Genomic DNA, 20,889 nt, shown 5'->3' with positions numbered 1-20,889 from the left:
ACAGAGCGACGCCCCGGAGGGGCAGAGCGTCGCGCCCTGGTGGGCGTGCCGGGTGGATCCCTGACGGGCGCATGCGGGAGTCTGTCTGACTGCCTCCCCGTTTCCAGCTTCAGGAAAAAAAAAGCTAATGCTAACCTTCTTATTAATATTACAGAAGATGAACTTTTTAGATGGACAGTTTGCTAATTTACAACAGCAATGTAGGCAAAATGTAGGGGTGAGGATTTGCTCTTACCACAGATACGGAGACCAGTAGATACCTTCCAGAAAATTGAAGCCTTGGCATAAGTTGGAAATAGTAAAAAGGGAAATTTGACCATTAAATAAACTTATCTAGGAGGTAAAAAAATTTTTAATTAAGACTAAGACTTCAAAAAACATCATTGACTCTGTTTCTAGCAATGCTAGCTGTTGTGTCTATAACAATAAGCATAACTAACTATTCTTACTAAGTTTATATTACTTAAATAAGCAATGTTGAATAGTCAGACACTGTATCAACATTATGTAAATCAACCTTTAGAAAAAATTTGTTAAAAATATCCTCAATCTTTAATAATCCATTATATAAATGACATATTAATAGCTTATAAAAATAATGCTGAACTTTCAGTCATCCTTAAAAATGCTTCTGAAACCTTAAATCAGTGTAGTTTGATTGTAGTTAAAGACAAAATTCAAACATCCTGTCCTATTAACATTGTTACTGATTCACAATATGTAGAACATACAATTAAACTTATAGAAACTGTTTACATTTCAAATGATAATTCTGAATTACACAAATTGTTTCAAGAGTTACAACTTTTATTGTAGGAATGAAATTTGCCTACCTATATAACTCATATTTGTTCTCATACAGCTTTACCAGGACCTATGTCTACTACAAATAATGAAGTTGATCAATTACTCATTAAATCAATAAAAATAGCTACTAAGTTTTATACAAAGACTCATACAAATAAAAAAGATTTTATGCAAAAATTTAAAATAACCTAGCAAGAAGCTTGGAATATTGTTAAAAACTGTCCTCAGTATAGTATTATAAATACTCCTTTATTACCAAGAAGAATGAATCCTAGAGGACAATACAGTAATAACCTATAACAAATAAATATTACTCATATTTCTTCTTTTAAAAAAAACTATCTTATGTACGGTTTTATTAATATTTATTCTTCCTTTCGATAGGCCACAGCTTTGCCTAAAGAAAAGGCTAATTATGTCATTCAACATCTTATTGAAGTTTTTAATGTTATAGGTACTCTTAAAGCAATTAAAACTGACAATAGTCCTGTCTATACATCTACTAAATTTCAACAATTCTTAGCATTTTAGAATATTAAACATACTACCAGAATTCCATATAATCCACAATAACAAGCAATTATTGAATGCAGTAATTGCACTCTGAAAAATATGTTACTTAAACAAAAGGGGGGAGAAGAAAGGAGATTATCCCCTAGAATTATGTTACACAAAGTTTTATTTACTTTAAATCTCTTAAATACAAGAGAAGATAATTTGACTGCTGCAGACAGACATTCGACAAAAAATAACAGTTCTAAGATTAATCAACCCATACATTATAAAAGTGAGTTGAATCAATAGGTACCTAGTGCAGTGCAACATCGGGGAAGAGGGTTTGCTTGTGTCATTGTAGAATCCGGTGAAGTCCTTTGGTGTCCTGCTCACAGAATTAAACTAACAACATGAATAAGAACAATAGATTCTTTCCATATCCACCCATTGCTGAGATGGATAAAGTGAATTTCAAAGAAGAATCTTAAAGGTACTAGTGCTTTATATTGAAAAAGCTTAAATACCAAGGTGGGGTCAACTTAAAAAACTGACCTTTAATGGTAAAAAAAAATGCTACAAACTACTAAAAAAGAAGAAAATGCTACTAACCTGTTTTTAGCAATGATTGCTTTGGTAACAATTCCGGTAAGTAGAGCTGAAAATTTTAGTTATTAGGCATATGTCCCTAATCCTCCATTAAGTAAAGCTATTCATTAGGAAAATAGTGCCTTTCTTATTTTTGTTAATGACTCTAATTGGCTTCCAGGACCTTTTAATGATAGAGGTCCCTTAACACCTTCAGAAGAAGGCATGAAATTAGAAAAGTATAGAACAGGAAGGAGTTGAGGGATTACCTATATGTATAGGACATGAGCCACATTGTTTAAAAATAGAAGCTCAAGCTTGGCTCTCTATTATCAAAAATAACAGTAAAGGAGAAGGAAAAAAACACATTTGTTACAAGGATATAGATTTAAAAGTAATACATCTGTATATAAAACATTATAGATTAAAGCCCTCATAGCTCCACCCAAGTTATAAGGCAGGGTGCTGATTTAAGGTGGCATAAGAACAATGGTTTAATTACAGCTGGTGATCAAAGTAATCATACTATCATATAGCATAGAGGAGGGATGTCACCTCGAGCTCCTCATATAAAATTTGGTCCTATACAATATCATTTGTGGAAAATAGCCATGGCACTTAAACATATGTCAGTGTAGAAAGGAAAAATCCAGAAAAATTATCCTAATCATATTATGTTAATCTTTAAGAAAAATGAAACACATTTCATATCTGCTTGTGTTAGATTGCTTTATATATTTGTTATAGGTGAAACCAAATAGACAGCTGAAAATTTTTCAATAACTTGCAATAAGTGTGCTTTTTATACATGTATTAATTCTTCTATTCTTTCTAATAAAAATAGTCAAAGTCTTTACATTTTAAGAACCTGAACAGGAGTCTAGATCCCAGTACAGATGCATCAGATGTGGCAGGGTTCCCCTTCCATGATACTGTTACAACATCTTATTAAGTCCTTGAAGCAAACCAAGAAACTGGTTGTACTGATCATTGCCATCATTGTAGGACTAATAGCTGTAACCACCATGGCTGCTGTATCTGGAGTTACATTACATCAAAATACAGACTGTGGACTTTGTGCAAAAATGGCATGAAGATTTTGAACAACTGTGGACTTCTCAGTAATGTATAAATAGTAACATTTATACTAAAGTTAATGATTTAGAACAGACTATGATTATGTTAAGAGATCAAATTATTAGCCTGCAAAGACAAATTAAGCTAAGATGTGATTAGAATGTAACTACTTTTTGTGTTACACCTATTTCTTAAAATTGTACTTATTTCCATTAGGAAAATGTTAAAAAGCATTTATTAAATCATTATAATGTAACTAAAGAAATCATTAAATTACAAAGACATATTCATGAAGCTTTTCAAAGAAAATTAGAAATTCTAACATGTCAACCTATATTGAAGGGATTAATGGATAATTTATCACAATTAAATCCTATTGAATATATTAAAGGATTTTGGGGATCCACTGTAAGACTTTTTATAATAATATTAATTCTATGTTTTCTTTTATATATAATGTCGACAAATCAAAGCAAGAGAAATAAGGGATGAATGACAGAAGGCTGTGTTTTCTGTAGTGCTTCATAACATTCAGCATAAACAAAAAAGGGGGAAATGTAGTGGAATAACCCATTGCATGGCCTTGGATGGGAACACAGCCAACAAGAAAGGAATGTTTTGCCAATAGTATTGTTTTGTGACTTGAAGGCGGGTCACGGAAACAGGTCTATGTGACTGAAGGCAGTTGCTGGGCTTTTTCTCAGTAAAACATTCTCATAAGATTTCTGTACTTCCAAGGTTATCCCTTGAGATAAAGAGAGGAATGTTGTGGGATCCATAGAAGCAATAGCAATTAATGCCTTTTGATATTATGTTGTTATTAAGCTATTATGCAGGTGCACTCCATGTATCTTTAAGTGAAAGTTACGCTTGATGTTATGCCAATTTCTCAGTAAACAAGCTTTTTGAAGTCTTGTGAATAAAAATAGGACACAGCGCGAACTCGGCACCATTTGCCTGAGCGAGCGGTGGTCCTTAGCTAGTCCTTGATGATTTTGTCTGCTGATCTCTCTCTCTGTGCCCCCCACTCACAACAACATTTGACCTTTTGTCAGCATATTTTTTTCTTTTGCTTAATTTGGGATTGTTTTCTTCTATCTGTCTTGTGCCTTAGGGTGAAAGCTTAGGTCATCAATTTAAGACTTTTTAAAAAAAGGCATCCGATGTTATTAATTTTTCTCTAAGCACTACTTAGCTTCATACCACAAATTTTGTTATTTTTCATTTAAAAAAATGAAATTCTAAGTAAGTGAATAAATAAATCCAATTCAACAAGCTCTTTTATTTCTTTTTTTATTTTTACTATAGCCCATAGATAACTTTCGAGTGCATTGCTTAGTTTCTAAATATAATACTTGGAGATTTTTCCAGATATCATTATATTAGTGTTTTCTAATTTAATTCAATTGAGGTCAGAATAAAAATTTTGTATGATTTATATCATTTTAAATGTATTGAGACTTAATGGCTCTACATATGGTCTATCTTGTGGCCATAAAAGAATATGTGTCTTGAAAACTGGCCTGTGTCTTGAAAAGAATGTGTGCCTGACTTGCAGTGGCGCAGCGGGTAAGGCATCAGTTTGGAACACAGAGGTCACCGGTTCAAAGCCCCTGGTTTGCCCAGTCAAGGCACATGTGGGAAGCAACTGCTAGTTAGTGCTTCCTGTTCCTCCTTCTTTCTGCCTTTCTCATTCTCTTCCTCTCTCTTCTCTCTAAATCAGTAAAATAAAATCTAGAAAAAAGAAAGAAAGAATGTGTATTCTACTATTGTTGGGTAAAGTGTCCCATAAAGGTCATTTAGGTGGATTTGATTTCTAGTGTTGCTCTATTCTATATTTGCTGATTTTCTGTCTACTTGTTCTGTCACTTATTGACTGATCCACGTTATCACCTCTGACTGTAATGCTGGGTTTATCTACTTCTCCTTTCAGTTTCATCGGTTTTGCTCAATGTGTTTTGACCCTCTGTTATGTTCGTAAATAAACAGAAATGGGTTTTGGACAAAATCTATAATTCTTTACAACTCTGTGTTGGCGAGGATGGGAGGGCTGGTGATGTAGAAGGAAGAATAAGAATCAGTCTGCACCTGTCTGGTGTCTGTGCCTTCATGCCGTGACCAGCACAGGGAAGTGAGGACCTGAGTGGGGGTGATGGGGGATTAAGAAAAACACAGAGACATAGATAGATTTCGGCCAGATGGGACAGTGTGCTCTAATGGAGACACAATGGCCTGACCCTGGAAGACTCGTCTATTTTATAGGCTTAAACAAGAAGGGATTGTGCTGGGGGTAGAGGTGATAACTATGTAACGCTCTGTCCTACAAGCACATCAGGACATCCTGAGCCTGTGGTAGCACTGTGTGCTTGCCGCCCTGCTCTGGTGTCAATACCACGAACAGCCTTCAAGTTGTTTCAGTGACCTTGCCCTGTCAGGTCACTCCAGGCCCAGCAGGGCCCTTCCTCTGCTCCCAGCTGCACCTAGGCCGGACCCATTCAAATGCAGTGGCTCTCTGCACCTTCCGGTGTTTATGTGAGTTGTTGGGCCAGGATGCTATAGTCGGGACCAGCCTCAGGCTAATGGTTTTCCAGACTAAGTCTGTGTTTAGGGCCCATTATTTTGTCATTTTCCACAGAGCCCAGAGTTCTCATGGTCTTTCTTCCACTCGTATTGTTCTCAGATCGTTAATCCTGCAAAGATTGAGTGACTAATCTTCCCTGAGATATAAATGGTAACCCAAAACTATTATTCTGTAGTAAACATTGTTCTTTTAAAGAATAATAAGGTAAGAGGATGCAGTTTAGCCATGGGATTTCAGGCATTAGCCAAGGACATGCAGTGTCTCCAGCGGCAAAGGAGCTGGACTCCTCCAGGAACACAATCAGCATTTCTACTTGGTCTCAACCAGCCTGGGTTCAGGACAAGCGCTCAGTGTCTTCCAAGTTTGCACTAGTAAGAACTATTTAAGAACCTCCCATTGTTTTTTGCCACTAGAAAAATAAAACATGCCTTATTGCTTTGTGTTGGAAATCTAAAAGGCTATGTACTCTTTCTGCTCTCCAAAAAAAATCAGTTCCAACCAAATTCCTGACAGCACACAACCCTGAACCTGAAATGTGAAATTTCACCACCATTGCTTTCCCCCAGTATAAATGCATATTTGGCCACAGGCTTCGCAGGTGACATTTTAAAAAATCAACAGGTATTTGTCCCATAATGCTTCAATTTAAATCAAAGTTGAAATGCAATAATGGCAGTGAAACGTCAACTTCTTATCTTATAATTAAGCCTGATGAGTCTATCACAATTGCTACTGCCTGATAATTTAAGAACATAAAAAAGGGATTTTATTCTGTGTAGGAGAAACAGAATACAGAGAGCTTTGCTGAAGTTATAGAAATAAGGAAAAGAAAGAGATATGAAGTCAGCAAAGAAATTGTTGCCAGGCAACATGTTTGGTTGTCAAAGAGATAGAGCCATATTCAATAATAAGCCTTGAGCAATAGTTGATAATAGTTCATAAATGTCTGCACTAGAAAATATCTATGTCATAAGTGGGTTAAGGCAAATGCTTTTCCAAAGAACCAAAGGATGCAGCTCTCGCAGTTCATTCCATAAATATGAACCATCCTATAAACATAAGGCCCCAGGGTTCTGCATAATTGAGGAGTGTAGCATTTTTGCTAACTGGAACATTTTGTGGCTTTTTTTATGGTTGTGAGGAGGGAGCAAGCCTCCCTCTTGTTTTGAGAGCAGAGAAACCAGAAGAATACAAGGAAAAGGGGCCAGCAGGGATAACTGAGTCTGCCAGTTATAAATTAACTACATTCTCTAAATAGTTGCTTAGAGCCACTTGCAATACAAAGTAAGAAAAGCAGGATCTGTATGTAGCTATAATCTGTGATCTGGAAACCCCCGGGAAACCTTAAACATAGAAATCACGTGCCCATTACTTAGATACTGTAAAGGAATATAACCTGTGAGAAAACACTAATTCGGGGAGCTCGCATTTTGGAGCTACTAGTCTCATGAGTTGCGCTGGCTACTAACAAATTCTCCTCCCTTCATTAATTAAGTTGTCTGAGTGTCTTATCCTCTATGGGGTCGCTCCTGCAACAGTTGTACCTCAAGCTGTACATAATATTTTCACGCAGAATGATCAACTGCGGTCACAGGAATTACCCAAATTGTACCCAATATCTTGCTTTGCAAGCTTGAAAGAGTTTTGCTGGCTTGATGACACAGCGAGTGAATCCCATTCATAAACAGGACCATACTCAGGTGCAAAGGCTACAAGATACCAGGATTTGAAGATGCTTACAGAACACTGAGCTCACATTCTCTTTTTCCCCCAATGAGGAATGTGGTTTCTACAGTTGACATACCAGTGCTCATCTCCTTTTGCCCCTCACGTCTATTCTAAATAAAACCTGACCCTATGTTGAAAGTCCTGTGCAGCTGAGCTCATCCTGTCATTTCCTTTGTTAAAAGACTCCCCGACAACAAAGACTCTGCCACTAGTATAAGACATTAATACAGTGGTTCCCAGGAGCATTAAGGCATCAACCTCAGCAATGATGTTCAAGACGTAGAGTAAACCTTACCGAGTTGTCTTGAACACATCCCCATCTCACAATTATACTGAGTGCAGTGTGGTGGCTCAGTGCACAGACTTTGGAGCTATACACCATGTTTGAAACAACCAAAGTGTTCCTCGGTTAAGGATTAGATAAAGAAGATGTCGTACATATACATATACACAATAGAATACTACTCAGCCATAAGAAAAGATGACATATTGTCATTTATGGCACCATGCATGGACCTTGAGAACATTATACTGAGTGAAATAAGTAAATCAGAAAAAGCTAAAGAACTATATGATTTCACACATAGGTGGGATATAAAACTGAGACTCATGGACATAGTTAAAAGTGAAGTGGTTATCAGGGGGAGGGGCCTGTGGGGATAAGTGGGAGAAGGAGTAGAGAGAATATAGTGACAGAAAAGGATTTGACATTGGGTGATGGGCACACAACAAAATCAACAGTTCAAATGCTATAGAAATGTTTACCTGAAACCTATGTACTCCTGTTGATCAATGTCATCCCATTAAATTTAACTTCCTAGGTAAGAAAAACTGGCTGAGATTCACAGCTGAAGGTGACAACAGAATACTAACAGTGAAAGACAAGAATGTCTTAGAATGGCTTGGAAAGCATTTCTCAGCCCTCTGCATGAAACTCAATGGTGAAACTCAATGACTTCAGCTTATGACAAATCAGGGTTTTGAGGCATGACTCCTTGTTCTTGAGATCCAAGGCTGATTACTCGTTCTCATCTCTAGAATGAAGACAACACCACCTATTTTATGAGCCTGGTGTTAATACAAATGTCATGTTTAGAGCTCCAGGGCTTGCTCAGTGTCAGTCCTCATTAAGCTTCAGCGAGTCCTTTCCTGCCCTAAGCTGGAAGAGTAGCTATGGTCAGATGAGAATTCGGGATTACCATGTAACGGCTTATTTCTGAGTAAGGAAGAATTTGATATGGCAAGAACATGGCAGTAATCTGTTTAAAGAAACAGACCAATGTGGAAACCACATTTGATTTAACTTTGGTGATTTTATAAGCACTCAATTTTGTGATTTTGTGATATCCAACCAGATTCTCCTATCTATCCTCCAGATGGGCTATCACTTTCTCTAAGGCAGTGTTTCTGGTATATCAAAATTCTGAAGCTATTTGGAAGCCAGTCCTCCCAAACTGTGACTTCACAAAATCTGGCTGCCTTCCATATCTATTTTTAGTGGTGAAGAAGAAAACTTGATGGAGGTCAGGAGCCTTTATCAGGAAACACACAAAAAGCTGGTTAACAGTAAGATCTTTGCACCCCCTCTCTGCTTAACAGTCTCTCCTACTCTATTATTCTCTTTGCAGTTTCTTGACATCTTTTATGATAAGACACCTACTTCTCGACTCCTGATCACACACAATCTACACATCGGGCAGGATAAAGAATAAAAAAGGGAAGGCAGATTTTCACTAGGCGGATCTTCAGTAAGTTGAAAACTGTAGGGCTGTAATAAAATACTAATTCTGTAAACAAAGGACCGGAAACATTGACCAAGGCAAATTTATCTTCATAACCGGGACCCTTAGTTGAGCTGTTCTTCTGTATTTCAATATTCTAAGCCCCTCCCTTCAACAGTCACAGTGTCTCTCAATGCTTCCAGAAGTCTATCTGTGAAACTATAGTATTATATATTTTCCCATGGCTATCAAAAGAGTTTAGCAATTTCATAGAGTATTATATTGTCAAGAATCTCCACATCTTATGGATGCATTCAAAACAATCACTGAAAGCATTCCATATAAAAAGAGGAAAATCGATACCCATTCCAAAGGTAATACGTATAAACAGCCAACAGTGCTGACCAAATGAAGAAAATAAAACATCTGTTCTGGGATGGTAGTTTTATTGCTAAAGATAGATGAAAACTATCACCATTGAAAGTGCAGGTAATAAAGCTCTGAGCATGGCTTTGCATTTATTTCCACGGTCTCTAAGGGGAAGAAAGCCTGCCTAAAAACAGGATGTTATTTGAGGGATTGTGTCGAATGAAGAAAATGAATGGATGGTCGACCATAAAATTTTCCTCTGGCATCAGCATGCAGAAGACAGCGATACCTGCTGTGGCAGCAGCCGCCTCAGTGCCCTCCTCATTCACTTCCACAAAAGATTTGTGGACAATTTTTGATATAGAAAGATCTCTGGATCCTGACATGCCTGACAGATCGGCCTTGCTAGTAAAGAGATCCTCTATACCCAGGCGGGCTAGGTAGGAGTTAAGATTGTAGCTCTTTTCCAGCTTGAACTTGGGCAAGTGGACATTGACGTCAATAAGATCCAGATTCTCAGGGTTTGTCCACTCATGCAGTTTTTCCAAAGTCAGTTGTGCCTCAATCTGTAATTAGAATGGGCAAAAAGAAGAGGTGTGGGAACAATGTCACATAAGCAAGGTAATAAAGAACTATTTAAATAAACAAACTCATAGGATTAGTTGCTACTTAGCTTCCTTCATGTTTTGTGCCAAAACAGATTCCACTTGCAGGATTTCATTTCTTTTCAGCAACCAGTGATAATAAAACAGAACTATGTTCCGACCAACAAGGGTCCAAGTGACAGGAACTTTGGACATCAGATCCACCAACTGTCTTCCATCCACTCATCCATCCAGCTTTCTTCAACCTCTGCCACACTGGATTACTGTGATAGGCCATGATGGCTATTATTACTTTAATTGCTTGAGTGGTGCAAGGGAAAGTTTTAAAGTTTTCTTCTATTTATTCTGAATTCTAGTGATCACTGTGGTTTTCTGTGAATTCACAGTGCTGAAGTAATCTCTAATAAATTTAGCTCCTAAGTAAAAATAGAAAAGGACCTAATTCCTCCTCTAAAATGGGTGGGGGTACCTTCCTTATAGCACTGTTGCTGCATGATTAAATAAGTTAATGCATATAAAGCACCCGCATACAATAAGTGCTACATAAATGTCAGCTATATTATTACTGTTAGTACTAAATGGAAAAGTTAAACTTAGGCCTTCAGAGTAGCAAACACCAATAGGCTAACTCACAAAGGAATGACGATGAATTGGAAAGGAAAGTCAACTAACATCAGTAGTCACATAACAAGCACCTAGCACACAACATCCACCAAGGCAGAACAAATCAGGAGGAAACATGAAGCATGAGAGCACAGAGCCGTTACCTGCTTCAGACCTGTGGCCTCATCCTCAATGTCATCTGGCAGCAGGATAACCATGCTGAGCTCCTTGCCTTGGTAAGGCAGTTCCAGAACACGGCACTTAAGGTCTTTGATGTAGCCAAAAGGAAATTTCTTCTTCTGATACATCATTTTTACTGTTTTTGTGTCTTTCTGAACAGTTTAAAAAAAAAAACCCAAACCACAAGTTATGCACATCATTATCACATTCTTTGGGAGCAAAGAGCAGTTTTATAATTACATTACCTCAACCTCACCTTATTTATTCTTTGTGTGTGTGTGTGTGTGTGTGTGTGTGTGTGTGGCAGAGACAGAGAGTGTCAGAGAGAGGGACAAATAGGGACAGACAGACAGGAAGGGAGAGAGATGAGAAACATCAATTCTTTGAGCGGTTCCTTAGTTGTTCATTGATTGATTTCTCATATGTGCCTTGACCGGGGGCTACAGCACGCCGAGTGACCCCTTGCTCGAGCCAGCGGCCTTGGGTTCACGCTGGTGAGCCTTACTTAAACTAGATAAACCCGCGCTCAAGATGGCAACCTCGGGGTCTTGAACCTGGGTCCTCCAAATCCCAGTCTGACACTCTATCCACTGCACCACCGCCTGGTAGGTTCAACCTCACCTTATTCAATCTGAATGGTGCATCAGTAGTGGCTTCTTTGATGAATTTCTCCTGCCAGTTTCCTTTGAAATAGATGGCATTAACTAGCACAAGTTTAGTCATATTATCAACCACACCTGCGGCCAACAATTCTGGAATTTTCCCTAAAGAGATAAAGTAAATTTTTTTTAAAATTCACATACAACTATTCCATTTCTTTTCATCCCCCCTTTTTTAAGTGAGAGGAGGGGAGACAGACAAACTCCTGTATGTGCCCTGACCAGGATTCATCCAGCAACCCCCCCCCCCCACTCCCCCAGGCAGATACTGGAATCAACCCAGCTATCCTCAGTGCCTGAGGCCAAAGCTTGGACCAATGGAGCCACTGGTTGAGGGAGGAGAGAGAAGGGAGAGAGGGAGGGGAAGAGAAGCAGATGGTCATTTCTCATGTGTGCCCAGACTGGGGATGAAACCCAGGAATCCATACACCAGGCCGACGCTCTATCCACTAAGCAAACCAGCCATGGCCCTGAATTCTAATTTGAACTGACATTTGATCAGCACTGAAATGCAATTCAAAGCTATACTTTTTACTTAATTTTCTTTAACATATTAAGTTAGGAAAGCCCTACCAACTAAAGGGCTCAAGGGCTAAAAACAGGAAAATTCTTTTCTGGAGTGTATGAAAAAATAATGAGCCTTATTTTGTGAATGGCCACTCTGTTCCAGGCATTAAAAAATACTCCTTATCAAAAATGATTTTAGGCACTAGTGAATAAATAACTTCTTCAATTCCTCCAAGCAGAAGCTACTCTCACAAAAAAGATTTTAACAAATATCCAAAGGGTAGGCAGGACAGTTTCCCCACCGAAACACAAGCTTCCCCTGTGACCACAGCGTGGCCATGAATAATTTCTTATATGGGAGACAGGTGTTCAGTAGGTGCCTGGACTCATTCCATGACTAGTTAGAGGGAACTGCTGTGGAGAAACAGCTGACAGAGAGTCAGTCCCACCTACCACCCTGATTCCTTGGACAAGATGTTGGCCAAGATATCTGTGGCCATAGCAGTTTGTGTCAAAAATACTCTTTTCCATAATTTGAGCCAGGATGGGTTTTCTTCAAAACTTTATCATTTTATTCTACATTCAATGTTAGTTATAACTTTAAAATGTAGTTTTAGGAACTTACTGGAGGAGAAAATAATTAGTTGCTTCAGTGCAATCATGTTGAATTTTCCACTTCGAGGAATTTTTACATTTGAAAGTTGTCTGGCACTAGGCAGGGGCAGAGTTTACCTCCAAGGTCAGGATCAGGACAGAGGAAAAGCGCCGGAAATCGTTTGCAGGTTGAGAAAGTGGAACGAGGGAGAGAAAGATGAGTGTGTTAAGGACTGCATTGGGCCCATTCTCTTACCTTCTGTCTGTCCTTTGACCCACTCATTTATCACCTTTCTTGCATCTTCAGAGGTATGCTGAAAATCCACACTGGCCAACTCAGCACCATACATTTTCTGAGTTGAAGCTAAGAACTCCTATTTAGAAAAGGAAAGAAAGAAAACATCCTGAATAACTCCTACTACATACAAAAATGGTTTTCTAAAATCCTTAAAAGGAATATAATAAATTGTCCTTTAACGCATAAATTTCATTGTAACAAAAAATTCTAACTCTTGTACTTTTTGCATTTTGGTAAACAAAAAAACCTTAACATTAAATATACCATCTTAACCATTTTTAATTGTATAGTTCAGTAGTTTTGGTGTTGCATAAAATTTCCCAATTCTTTTCCAACTTTGACTAACGTTTTCATAGATAAGTGTATACTGGTTGTTTTTGGAAGTGCATTATGGAATTCATTCTTGCTTTAGTAAAACCACCATCTTTTCACTGTGAAAACTATAAAATTAAAAATCATATCATATGTTCTTATTTTGTATCATTTTTCTGAATACTTATAGAAATTAAGACTGACTTCTGTGACTTGATTTGTGCTGAAAAAAAGGTCTGCAGTGAGTCTTAGCACATGAATGTAAAGTACTTACAGGAAGGAAATTATAGGTTTTCTCTCCATATAACCTATTAGCAAGTTTCAGAATATAGGGAGCTCCATGCTTGTTGATATCAGCATTCAGACTCTGAAATCTTGAATGAATTTCCTCAACTGTATCGAAATACAGACCCTAAAATGAAGAAAACATTCTTTTTATAACCATTTACATATTTTGCAACTGATTTCTTGGCATTTGCTTCCACCAAATTAAGATAATGTGTTTTTATTACTAATTATTGATAATTCCTAGCCCAATCTTTTATTAATTTCTCACTGGAGAACAAATAGCAGGGAATCTAAAGTGTAGGCTCTGTGCTCTGTGAGTGTTAGGTTTGGGTCCAAGGCCCCTAAAAACTCGAACTCCTCTCACCCCAACTCCAGCTGGGCAACTTCCTCCTTAAAGGAGCTCCCACATCTGAAGCCCCCCCCCCTCCTTTAAGCAAATCCCTTAACCCTAGATACCGTATTTCCCCATGTATAAGAAAATACCATGTATAAGGCACACCTTAATTTTGGGGCCCGTAATTTGAAAAAAAAAATTATTACATAAAGTATTGAAACTCAAGTTTTATTCATCATAAAATGTATACAACTCATCACTTTCAAAACTCCCATCTATTAGTAGCTTGTCCTCATCTGTGTTTGATGACGATTCAGTCCACAACAGTGAGTGCAAAAACAAGCGCAAAAAAAAGGAAATGTGAGTAAAAAACACTACAACCACTATTTAAGATGCACCCAATTTTAGACCCCAAATTTTTCGGGAAAAGGTGCATTTTATACATGGGAAATATGGTAGATCTGGGAAGTGTCCTCGGGCAAGGCACTGGAGAGGAGCCCAAGGGTTGAGAAAAGGAGACAGTCTGTGAGGAGGCCAGAGATCAGAATATGCTAATCTGAACCTACCAGGTGCACCAACCCCCAGGTCAGCAAATGCCTGTAACACCAACAGCCTTCTCTCTTGCTGAGGGCTGATGCCACTTGAGCCTCAGCCCATCTGTCTGTTGTCAGGTGCATGGATAGAGTTCTTTAAAAACTTACCAGGCCTCTCCTGTCTCCTTTGGCTAGCCTAACAGCGAGACGATAATTCCATTAGAAGCTGTTTTCACATCACTTTCTGTTACAAATTATAGTTCCTTAAATATGAGTGGTTAATAAGCTAAATAGTTATACATACATGCCTGCTTTTTCTTTTTTCCCCAAAGAAAATTATAAATGGTCGTTCATACGTAAACTCTGTAACAAATACAGTTTTACTGAAAAGTACTCAGAAATAAACAGGAAAATAAGGATCATCGCCCGGAAAGGCCCTGGCACGGGCGCAGCGCCCTGCGCACGGCGGGAGGGCCCAGAGCCCGCAGCCCGGGCTCCCTCCCTTTCCTCGCAGGGCAGCCACTGCGCGGCGGCGGGAGAGGCGCCGCCTTTGCTCCAGCCGCTTACCCCACGCCGCCTGCCGGCTCCGGCCGCCCATCCACAGTGGGTTCCCGCGCCAGTAGTCCTGCACGGCTCAGACGCCGCTGGCAGCCAGCCGGACCGGGCAGAGCAGTGGAGCGGGGCGGCTGCGGCAGAGAACGGCTGCCCGGCACACTGCTGCTGACGGCCCTGGGAAAGCCGACAGAGGATCCACAGGCTTTAGAACACGCCCCAGGGGTGGTCACGCATTTAACCACAGAGCGTGAGAACCACGCGTAGGGGGAGCTGTCCTAGGCCTCTTACTGGGGAAGAAGAAACAGTTGACTTCAGAGAGAGGCATTATGATTCTATTGCCGAAAAACAGGAAGGTCTTACAAAGCGTGGACCTGGAATGCTGAGGTGGCCGGTTGAAAACCCTTGCCTGGTCAAGGCACATATGGGAGTTGATGCTTTCTGCTCCCCCCTTTTCAATCTCTCTCCCCCCCTCTAAAATGAATAAATAAAATTTAAAAAAAGAAAAGAAAAACAGACAGGTCTTGATATGAAAATTCAAAGAGTTAGCATTACAGGAAGAGAAGCTCAGACTGGGGAGAAGCTCTCTTCGCTGCAGTGGGAAGCAGCCAGGGAGCAAAGTAGTGAAAGGCCCGGGAGGAAGGCTGAGCGCAGGTGCAGGATGCCCCTCCACGGTGCCCAACGGTGCCCAACGATTAGGACCAGAAGACGGCTCTGGTCTTCTGAAATAGAAAGTCCCAGTGTGTAAAGTGTTTCCAAGTAGTAGAGCCTCATCAGATGCCACAGTGTTGACACCAAATCCAGAAAGCTGTCATGATTTAATGACTACAACTACTACATCAACTAGTGGCAAGGATCAGCACATCTTTAGATCTGGCGTGGGAGAATGAAGAAGGAAGGCATTCGAATGCTTCCAGTGAGAGAGCGTTCTAAGACGGGCAAGACATTTTCCCGGCAGCGCCTGCCCCCCTGTAGCAGCAAAGAGGCCCGGAGTCACCCTGCATCCGCTTCTGGGGACCCTTAAGGGCAGGAGTGGGAGAGCGATTTCGCGAGTGTGGCCCTGGATGATAATTACAATTCTGAGTACTCTGGATTTGTAAGCCCTATACTAAACTGTCTGGTTCTGGCATGAAGCAGTCCGATGGTAGAGATCAATAGAAAGAAAAGGGTAAAATTTTGCGACCCTGCTCAGCAGTCACCACCAAATGCTAAAAACCAACCAGAATGTATATGTTGCTGTGCTGAGCCTTTTCCCTAACGAGGCAGAAACCATGTTGTAAATGGTATTAGAAACGATGAAGGGTGTATCTGAATTGCTTCAGAATTTTAAGTGCCATTTCCTTCTGTTTTTTTAAGTCTCATCTGCCTTCTGTTTTTTCAAAAACAATTTAATGGTTTTGTCGTGTTATCCATTACATTTATCTTAACTCCTTTGTGGAATTCCTGTTTACTATTTGTAGATTTTTCTTTTTAAAATAGTTTATTAGTTTTACTTAGCACATTTTTTTGCAAGTTTATTTCATTAGCTACCTATGAAAATACTAAGGTGTTTGTGTTAATGCTCAGGAGGCATGAAAGAACCTGAGGATGGACCACCACATTCAGATTTAGAACAATATTCTCTTCCCAGCGTTAATATTCCTACAACTTACTTAACCTTTCCTATCTAGTAGTAAGCACAATTAATTTTACTAGATGACCCTGAAGAAATGCTCAAGTATCATTTTCTTTTTACACTTACTGCATATCCAAGTATGATAATGTCAATTCAGTCTGAAACAAAGGACATGATATGAAAAAATAAGCTTTCAGTTTGGACACTTACTGTTGGTATTCAAAAGTAAAATGAAAGAAAATAAATATACTTAGGTATTTCCTTTCCTTTTATGTGCACTGTAAATGAATGTTGACTTTCAGTTAATCGATATATTAAATAACCAGGTGTCATTTTTAAAAATTTTATATTTCCAATGGCTAGTTTTAGAAAGCTTTTTACACACTATACTCTCTGTTCATGATTTCGTAAGAAAAGAAAACCTAAAAAGTTAATACAGGTATTTCAGTCTGACCAGGTGGTGGTGCAGTGGATAGAGCATTGGACTGGGATGTGGAGGACCCAGGTTCAAGACCCTGAGGTTGCCATACCCTGAGGTTGCCAAAACTTCTGAATTTCGAACCTAGGTCCTCTGTGTCCCAGTCCAACGCTCTATCCACTGCGCCATGGCCTGGTCAGGCCCTAATTGCTTGTCTTGATTTTGCTGAGGATTGATATGATTTTAGTAAGCGGACTTTTGATTTTTTTCCTTAGTGTTACTTTTTTGTGCTTTTCTTTTTCTTGTGACAATGACAGTGCATGTTCCTAAAAATATAGGAAGGTCCAGATGTAAATAGTAACTTAAAGTTCTTGCTATACTTAAAAAAAAATCTTGTGGTCCTTTCAATATTTGAACTGCTAGGAAATGACATCTACAGTTTTATCTCTCTTTTTTTTATCTGATAGCAATATGATGCTTTAAATATGTAAACATATTAGGTAATGTTATTATTTATGTCTGTCAACATAATTTGAATTGTTGCTATGTCATGGATAATAGTTTAAAGGTAATCTATATTTACATTGCCTGTGTTATGCTTTTGAAAGTTTGTGTACATCAGATGTATATTTTTGGTTTGGCATAGCTACTCTTCTAAATTTTTTGGCATTTTGTTCATAAAGAACTTTTAAAGGAACGGTAACTTCTTAAGGATTGTGAATAAACACATTTGTACCTTTAAAAATGACTCATCATCTATGCAGGAACACAAATATATTACAGACGGAGGGATTTTTAAAATTACACTATCAGCATTGGTAAGTCATTAAAAAATAATGTCTATAAACTTCATATTTAGCAAAAGTTTAATTCTCATGTTATAAATCAAGCATCCATTTATGGTTTTATGAGGACTGGACTGGTTCCTTATTTTAACACACAAAGAACAAACCTATACAATGTACAAAGTCCAATTACTCAGCGAGTTATGGAATGTTTGAATAGTTGCTACGATCAATCTTTTAATGAAAATGCGGGGGAACCTTTAAAAATACTCTTTGCTAAGGTAATAAAGTCCTTGGAAAACCTTAAAATAGAAGCTGATATTACCCTGCAAGAAGCAACTAACAGTTGGTACCAGGGGTTAAAATAAAAAGTGGAGTTTGGAAACCTTTAAAATGCTGTCATATCTGCAGTGATAAAGACGGTTGGTTTTTCATAAAACCAGTAGTTAGAAAACTGGTACTTTAGAAAGACCTTCACTTTGGCCACTCCTTTCCCCTACATTTCAAAGAGAACCCGAGTTCCCCTCTCAGAATTAAAGAACACGTAGCACAGAAATGCCCTCCACACCCACTGATGCCAAGTGGAAGGAAGGGCATTACTGCTTCTTCTCCTGTTGTGAGAGTGACTAGCCATACCACCCAGGGCTTGGTTCTTTCTATGCAGCAGCCACACCTCACCTCTCTCCTCCCCTTGAAGGGCCCTCCTGCTCACGCACAGGCACTTGGTGCCAGGCAACAGGCGAACAGAATCACAAGGTCCCCTGTTCCCTCAAAAAGGCAAGAGCACTGACTTCTCCATGTTGGTGGGTTTCCTATGTATCATTTGTGCTTACAAGTAGCAGTATATAACAGGCATTATTTATAAGTAGTGGGGTCACATGCAAAGCAGAAACTGGAAAATCTAGTCAGGAAGGAAATGCTGTCAAAGATTTGCCCACTAGAACAGAAGCAGCACCATACACGGGTTTTTGTAGCTTTCTTCACTGCTATATCCTCAGCCTAACGGAAAACATGGCCTGGCACACAGTATATGCGCAGTAAAAACTCGATGGTGAATGAAAACCTGCATAAAAATGAATTGTTCTTGGGGCTTTTCTGAAAGTGTGGCCTCATAACGAATAGTTGTAGAACACAGAAGGGCGGTTTTTAAACACGCTGAAAGAGCTCAGAGGCACATTCTAGTACAGGCTTGCAAGGAAACCAGACTGTGTGTGTTTGTTTCTGCTGACCTTGGACATCTGTGCCGCAGTAGTGCCTCTGGCCCCCAGAGAGACCATGGCCAGCGCTGAAGAAATGCTTATGGGAGAGATGAAGATGTTTCCAGTAGGCTCATTCTCACTCAGGGTGCGGAAGAGGTCCACTGCAAAGCGGGTGTTTGCCGTGCTCAGCTGCTCCATGGTGAAGGCTACAACACACAACAGAGGCCCAAGAACCCAGTGAATTAGGCAATGACATTTCTCCATGTCTTCCTCCCTGAAACACCCTGAAACTTGAACTTTCTCTTCTTTTGTTCTTTTTCAAGAGGGCAGTAACTCTGTCTCAGGGGCACAAATGTGGGAACTAGGAGTAACTGGCCAAGGATCCATCAGCGACCCAGGTTTAGGACCCAGGGTATCCCAGGGACTCTGGCCTTGCAGACACAGCAGCCAGGACTGGGCCTTTCCCACTACCTTTGGGAGCACACACATTTCCCACCCTTTACCTGATATAAGAATGTTTCTGTTAGAAAATCATAGCCACCTACTACACATTAAAGCAAATTCCAGCGAAGTGATATGATTCTCATTTTCAAGATTCAGTTGCTAAAGTTTAGAGAATTTCAGTAGCCCAAGTCCCATAGCTGGTAATGGATATGAGAGTTTGAAAACCCAACACAGGTCCCGGGGTCAGATGGCTCAGCACACCAGGAAGACGGTGACAAGTATCCTCTCTGACACTCCCTCACAGTGTGGGAGACCCGGTCTTCTACCTCAGCTCAACCGCCTGTTTACCAATCGTGACTTCCCTCTGAGCTGTAGTTGCCCCACAATCGTTGTGCTGGCTGCTTCGCGGGTAAATTAGAGACTTAGTTTTTATTGTTGTTGGCTAATCTCCAGGATCGCTTGGGCCCCCTCTGCCTCCCTCCCTCCCGCCATCCCAGCAATGAGAAGCGGGTTGGGCCCGCTCTGCATAGAAACGGTCACAAACAGCACAGGGAGGAAGGAGTTTTGAAAAGGAAAATAAATTCCGATATCAGGCTTCATCTCTGGCTTCCAGCCACAAGGCCTGGACCTCCGCCCCTCGTTCCCCCCGCAGAGCACGGGAGGTCGCCGGTGGGGCGAGGCGCACAGTTGGGACTGCACGCCTCGGGCGCGGGTGGGCGGCGCAGGAAGCAGTCTGGGAGAACAAGCAGGGCTGCCCTGAGTCCAGGGCGGTGCTGGGCCGAGGCAGCTCGCAGATTCCAGCCCGTGCAGCCGTCTCCTGCCCTCCCGGCCCAGTCCTGCTTCCTTCCCTGATGGGCCTCTGGCCACAGCCTTACCCGCTGATCGCTGCGTGGGCTGGGCGGAACTGGGGGATCTGGCAATGAGTCCAGCACAGGTATCGCCCTTATATCGTTGCAGAAGGCTGGAAGGCGGATGCGGGTGGCCAGGGTGTGGAAGGTGCTGGGCGTGGCTGGCGGGGGGCAGGCGGGGCGAGGGCAGCATTGACCCTTCCCTCTAGATCTCTTCTTGGGAGTCTGCGCATTGCCATGCGGAAGCCTAGGTGAGGGTGGACTCCATGCAGTAGTACCCTATTCAGGGGATCAGCTCCTTTTGAGTCTGGGCAAACTCGGATCCCTGGCAAGGACCTGACGGCCTATTTCTTACCGAGATGTGAATGACTGAGATGACATAATGTGCCATCTTTTAGAGGGCCAACCAGCCCCTTCTGAATTTCATCTATATACTACAAATTCTGTTTTTGTCTTGTTTGTTCGCGGTGGCGGGGGTGGGCTGAGGACCTCCAGGATAAGATGAGACAGAATCAGTTCTGTCAACTGATGGTCATCAGCAGCAATTCAGCGGCAACAGGAGCCCCGGATTTGGGGTGTGGCGAGCCAGGAAACTCTTCAGTGTGCACAACCCAACTGTGATAACGGTAGGGCTGTGAGAGCAGCAGTGGGGTGGGACATCTCAATTATTAACAGCGTGGCAGCACGGTGGCCTCTCTGGCTGACCGGCTTTGCTCTGGTCTGCTCCACCCGCTCCAGCCCGGGAAACACAG

The 20,889-nt window shown here is 40.6% G+C and overlaps 1 protein-coding gene and 1 pseudogene across 2 annotated transcripts; one reads left to right on the top strand and one right to left on the bottom strand.

The window, feature by feature from the left end:
* Window positions 1-9,423: 9,423 nt before the first annotated feature.
* Window positions 9,424-20,313, bottom strand: SERPINB1 (serpin family B member 1). Of its 2 annotated transcripts, none has more exons than XM_066268521.1 (7): window positions 20,165-20,313; window positions 18,876-19,051; window positions 13,396-13,533; window positions 12,768-12,885; window positions 11,373-11,515; window positions 10,736-10,903; window positions 9,424-9,929 (listed from the first exon to the last, which is right to left on the bottom strand). In XM_066268521.1, the coding sequence occupies exons 2-7, from the start codon at window positions 19,041-19,043 to the stop codon at window positions 9,528-9,530; spliced, it is 1,137 nt and encodes a 378-aa protein (XP_066124618.1). In that variant the 5' UTR covers window positions 19,044-19,051; window positions 20,165-20,313; the 3' UTR covers window positions 9,424-9,527. The 2 variants fall into 2 exon arrangements, with proteins under 2 accessions (XP_066124618.1, XP_066124619.1); XM_066268522.1 differs by lacking the exon at window positions 20,165-20,313 and adding an exon at window positions 19,391-19,526.
* LOC136328696 (AP-1 complex-associated regulatory protein-like) lies at window positions 14,049-15,960 on the top strand (annotated as a pseudogene).
* Window positions 20,314-20,889: the final 576 nt, after the last annotated feature.

Source organism: Saccopteryx bilineata, chromosome 3 (genome assembly GCF_036850765.1).
Source record: "Saccopteryx bilineata isolate mSacBil1 chromosome 3, mSacBil1_pri_phased_curated, whole genome shotgun sequence".
Taxonomy (NCBI): Eukaryota; Metazoa; Chordata; class Mammalia; order Chiroptera; family Emballonuridae; genus Saccopteryx; species Saccopteryx bilineata.
The sequence above is the reverse complement of the archived record's forward strand: the minus strand, read 5'-3'. Positions and strand labels throughout refer to the sequence as shown.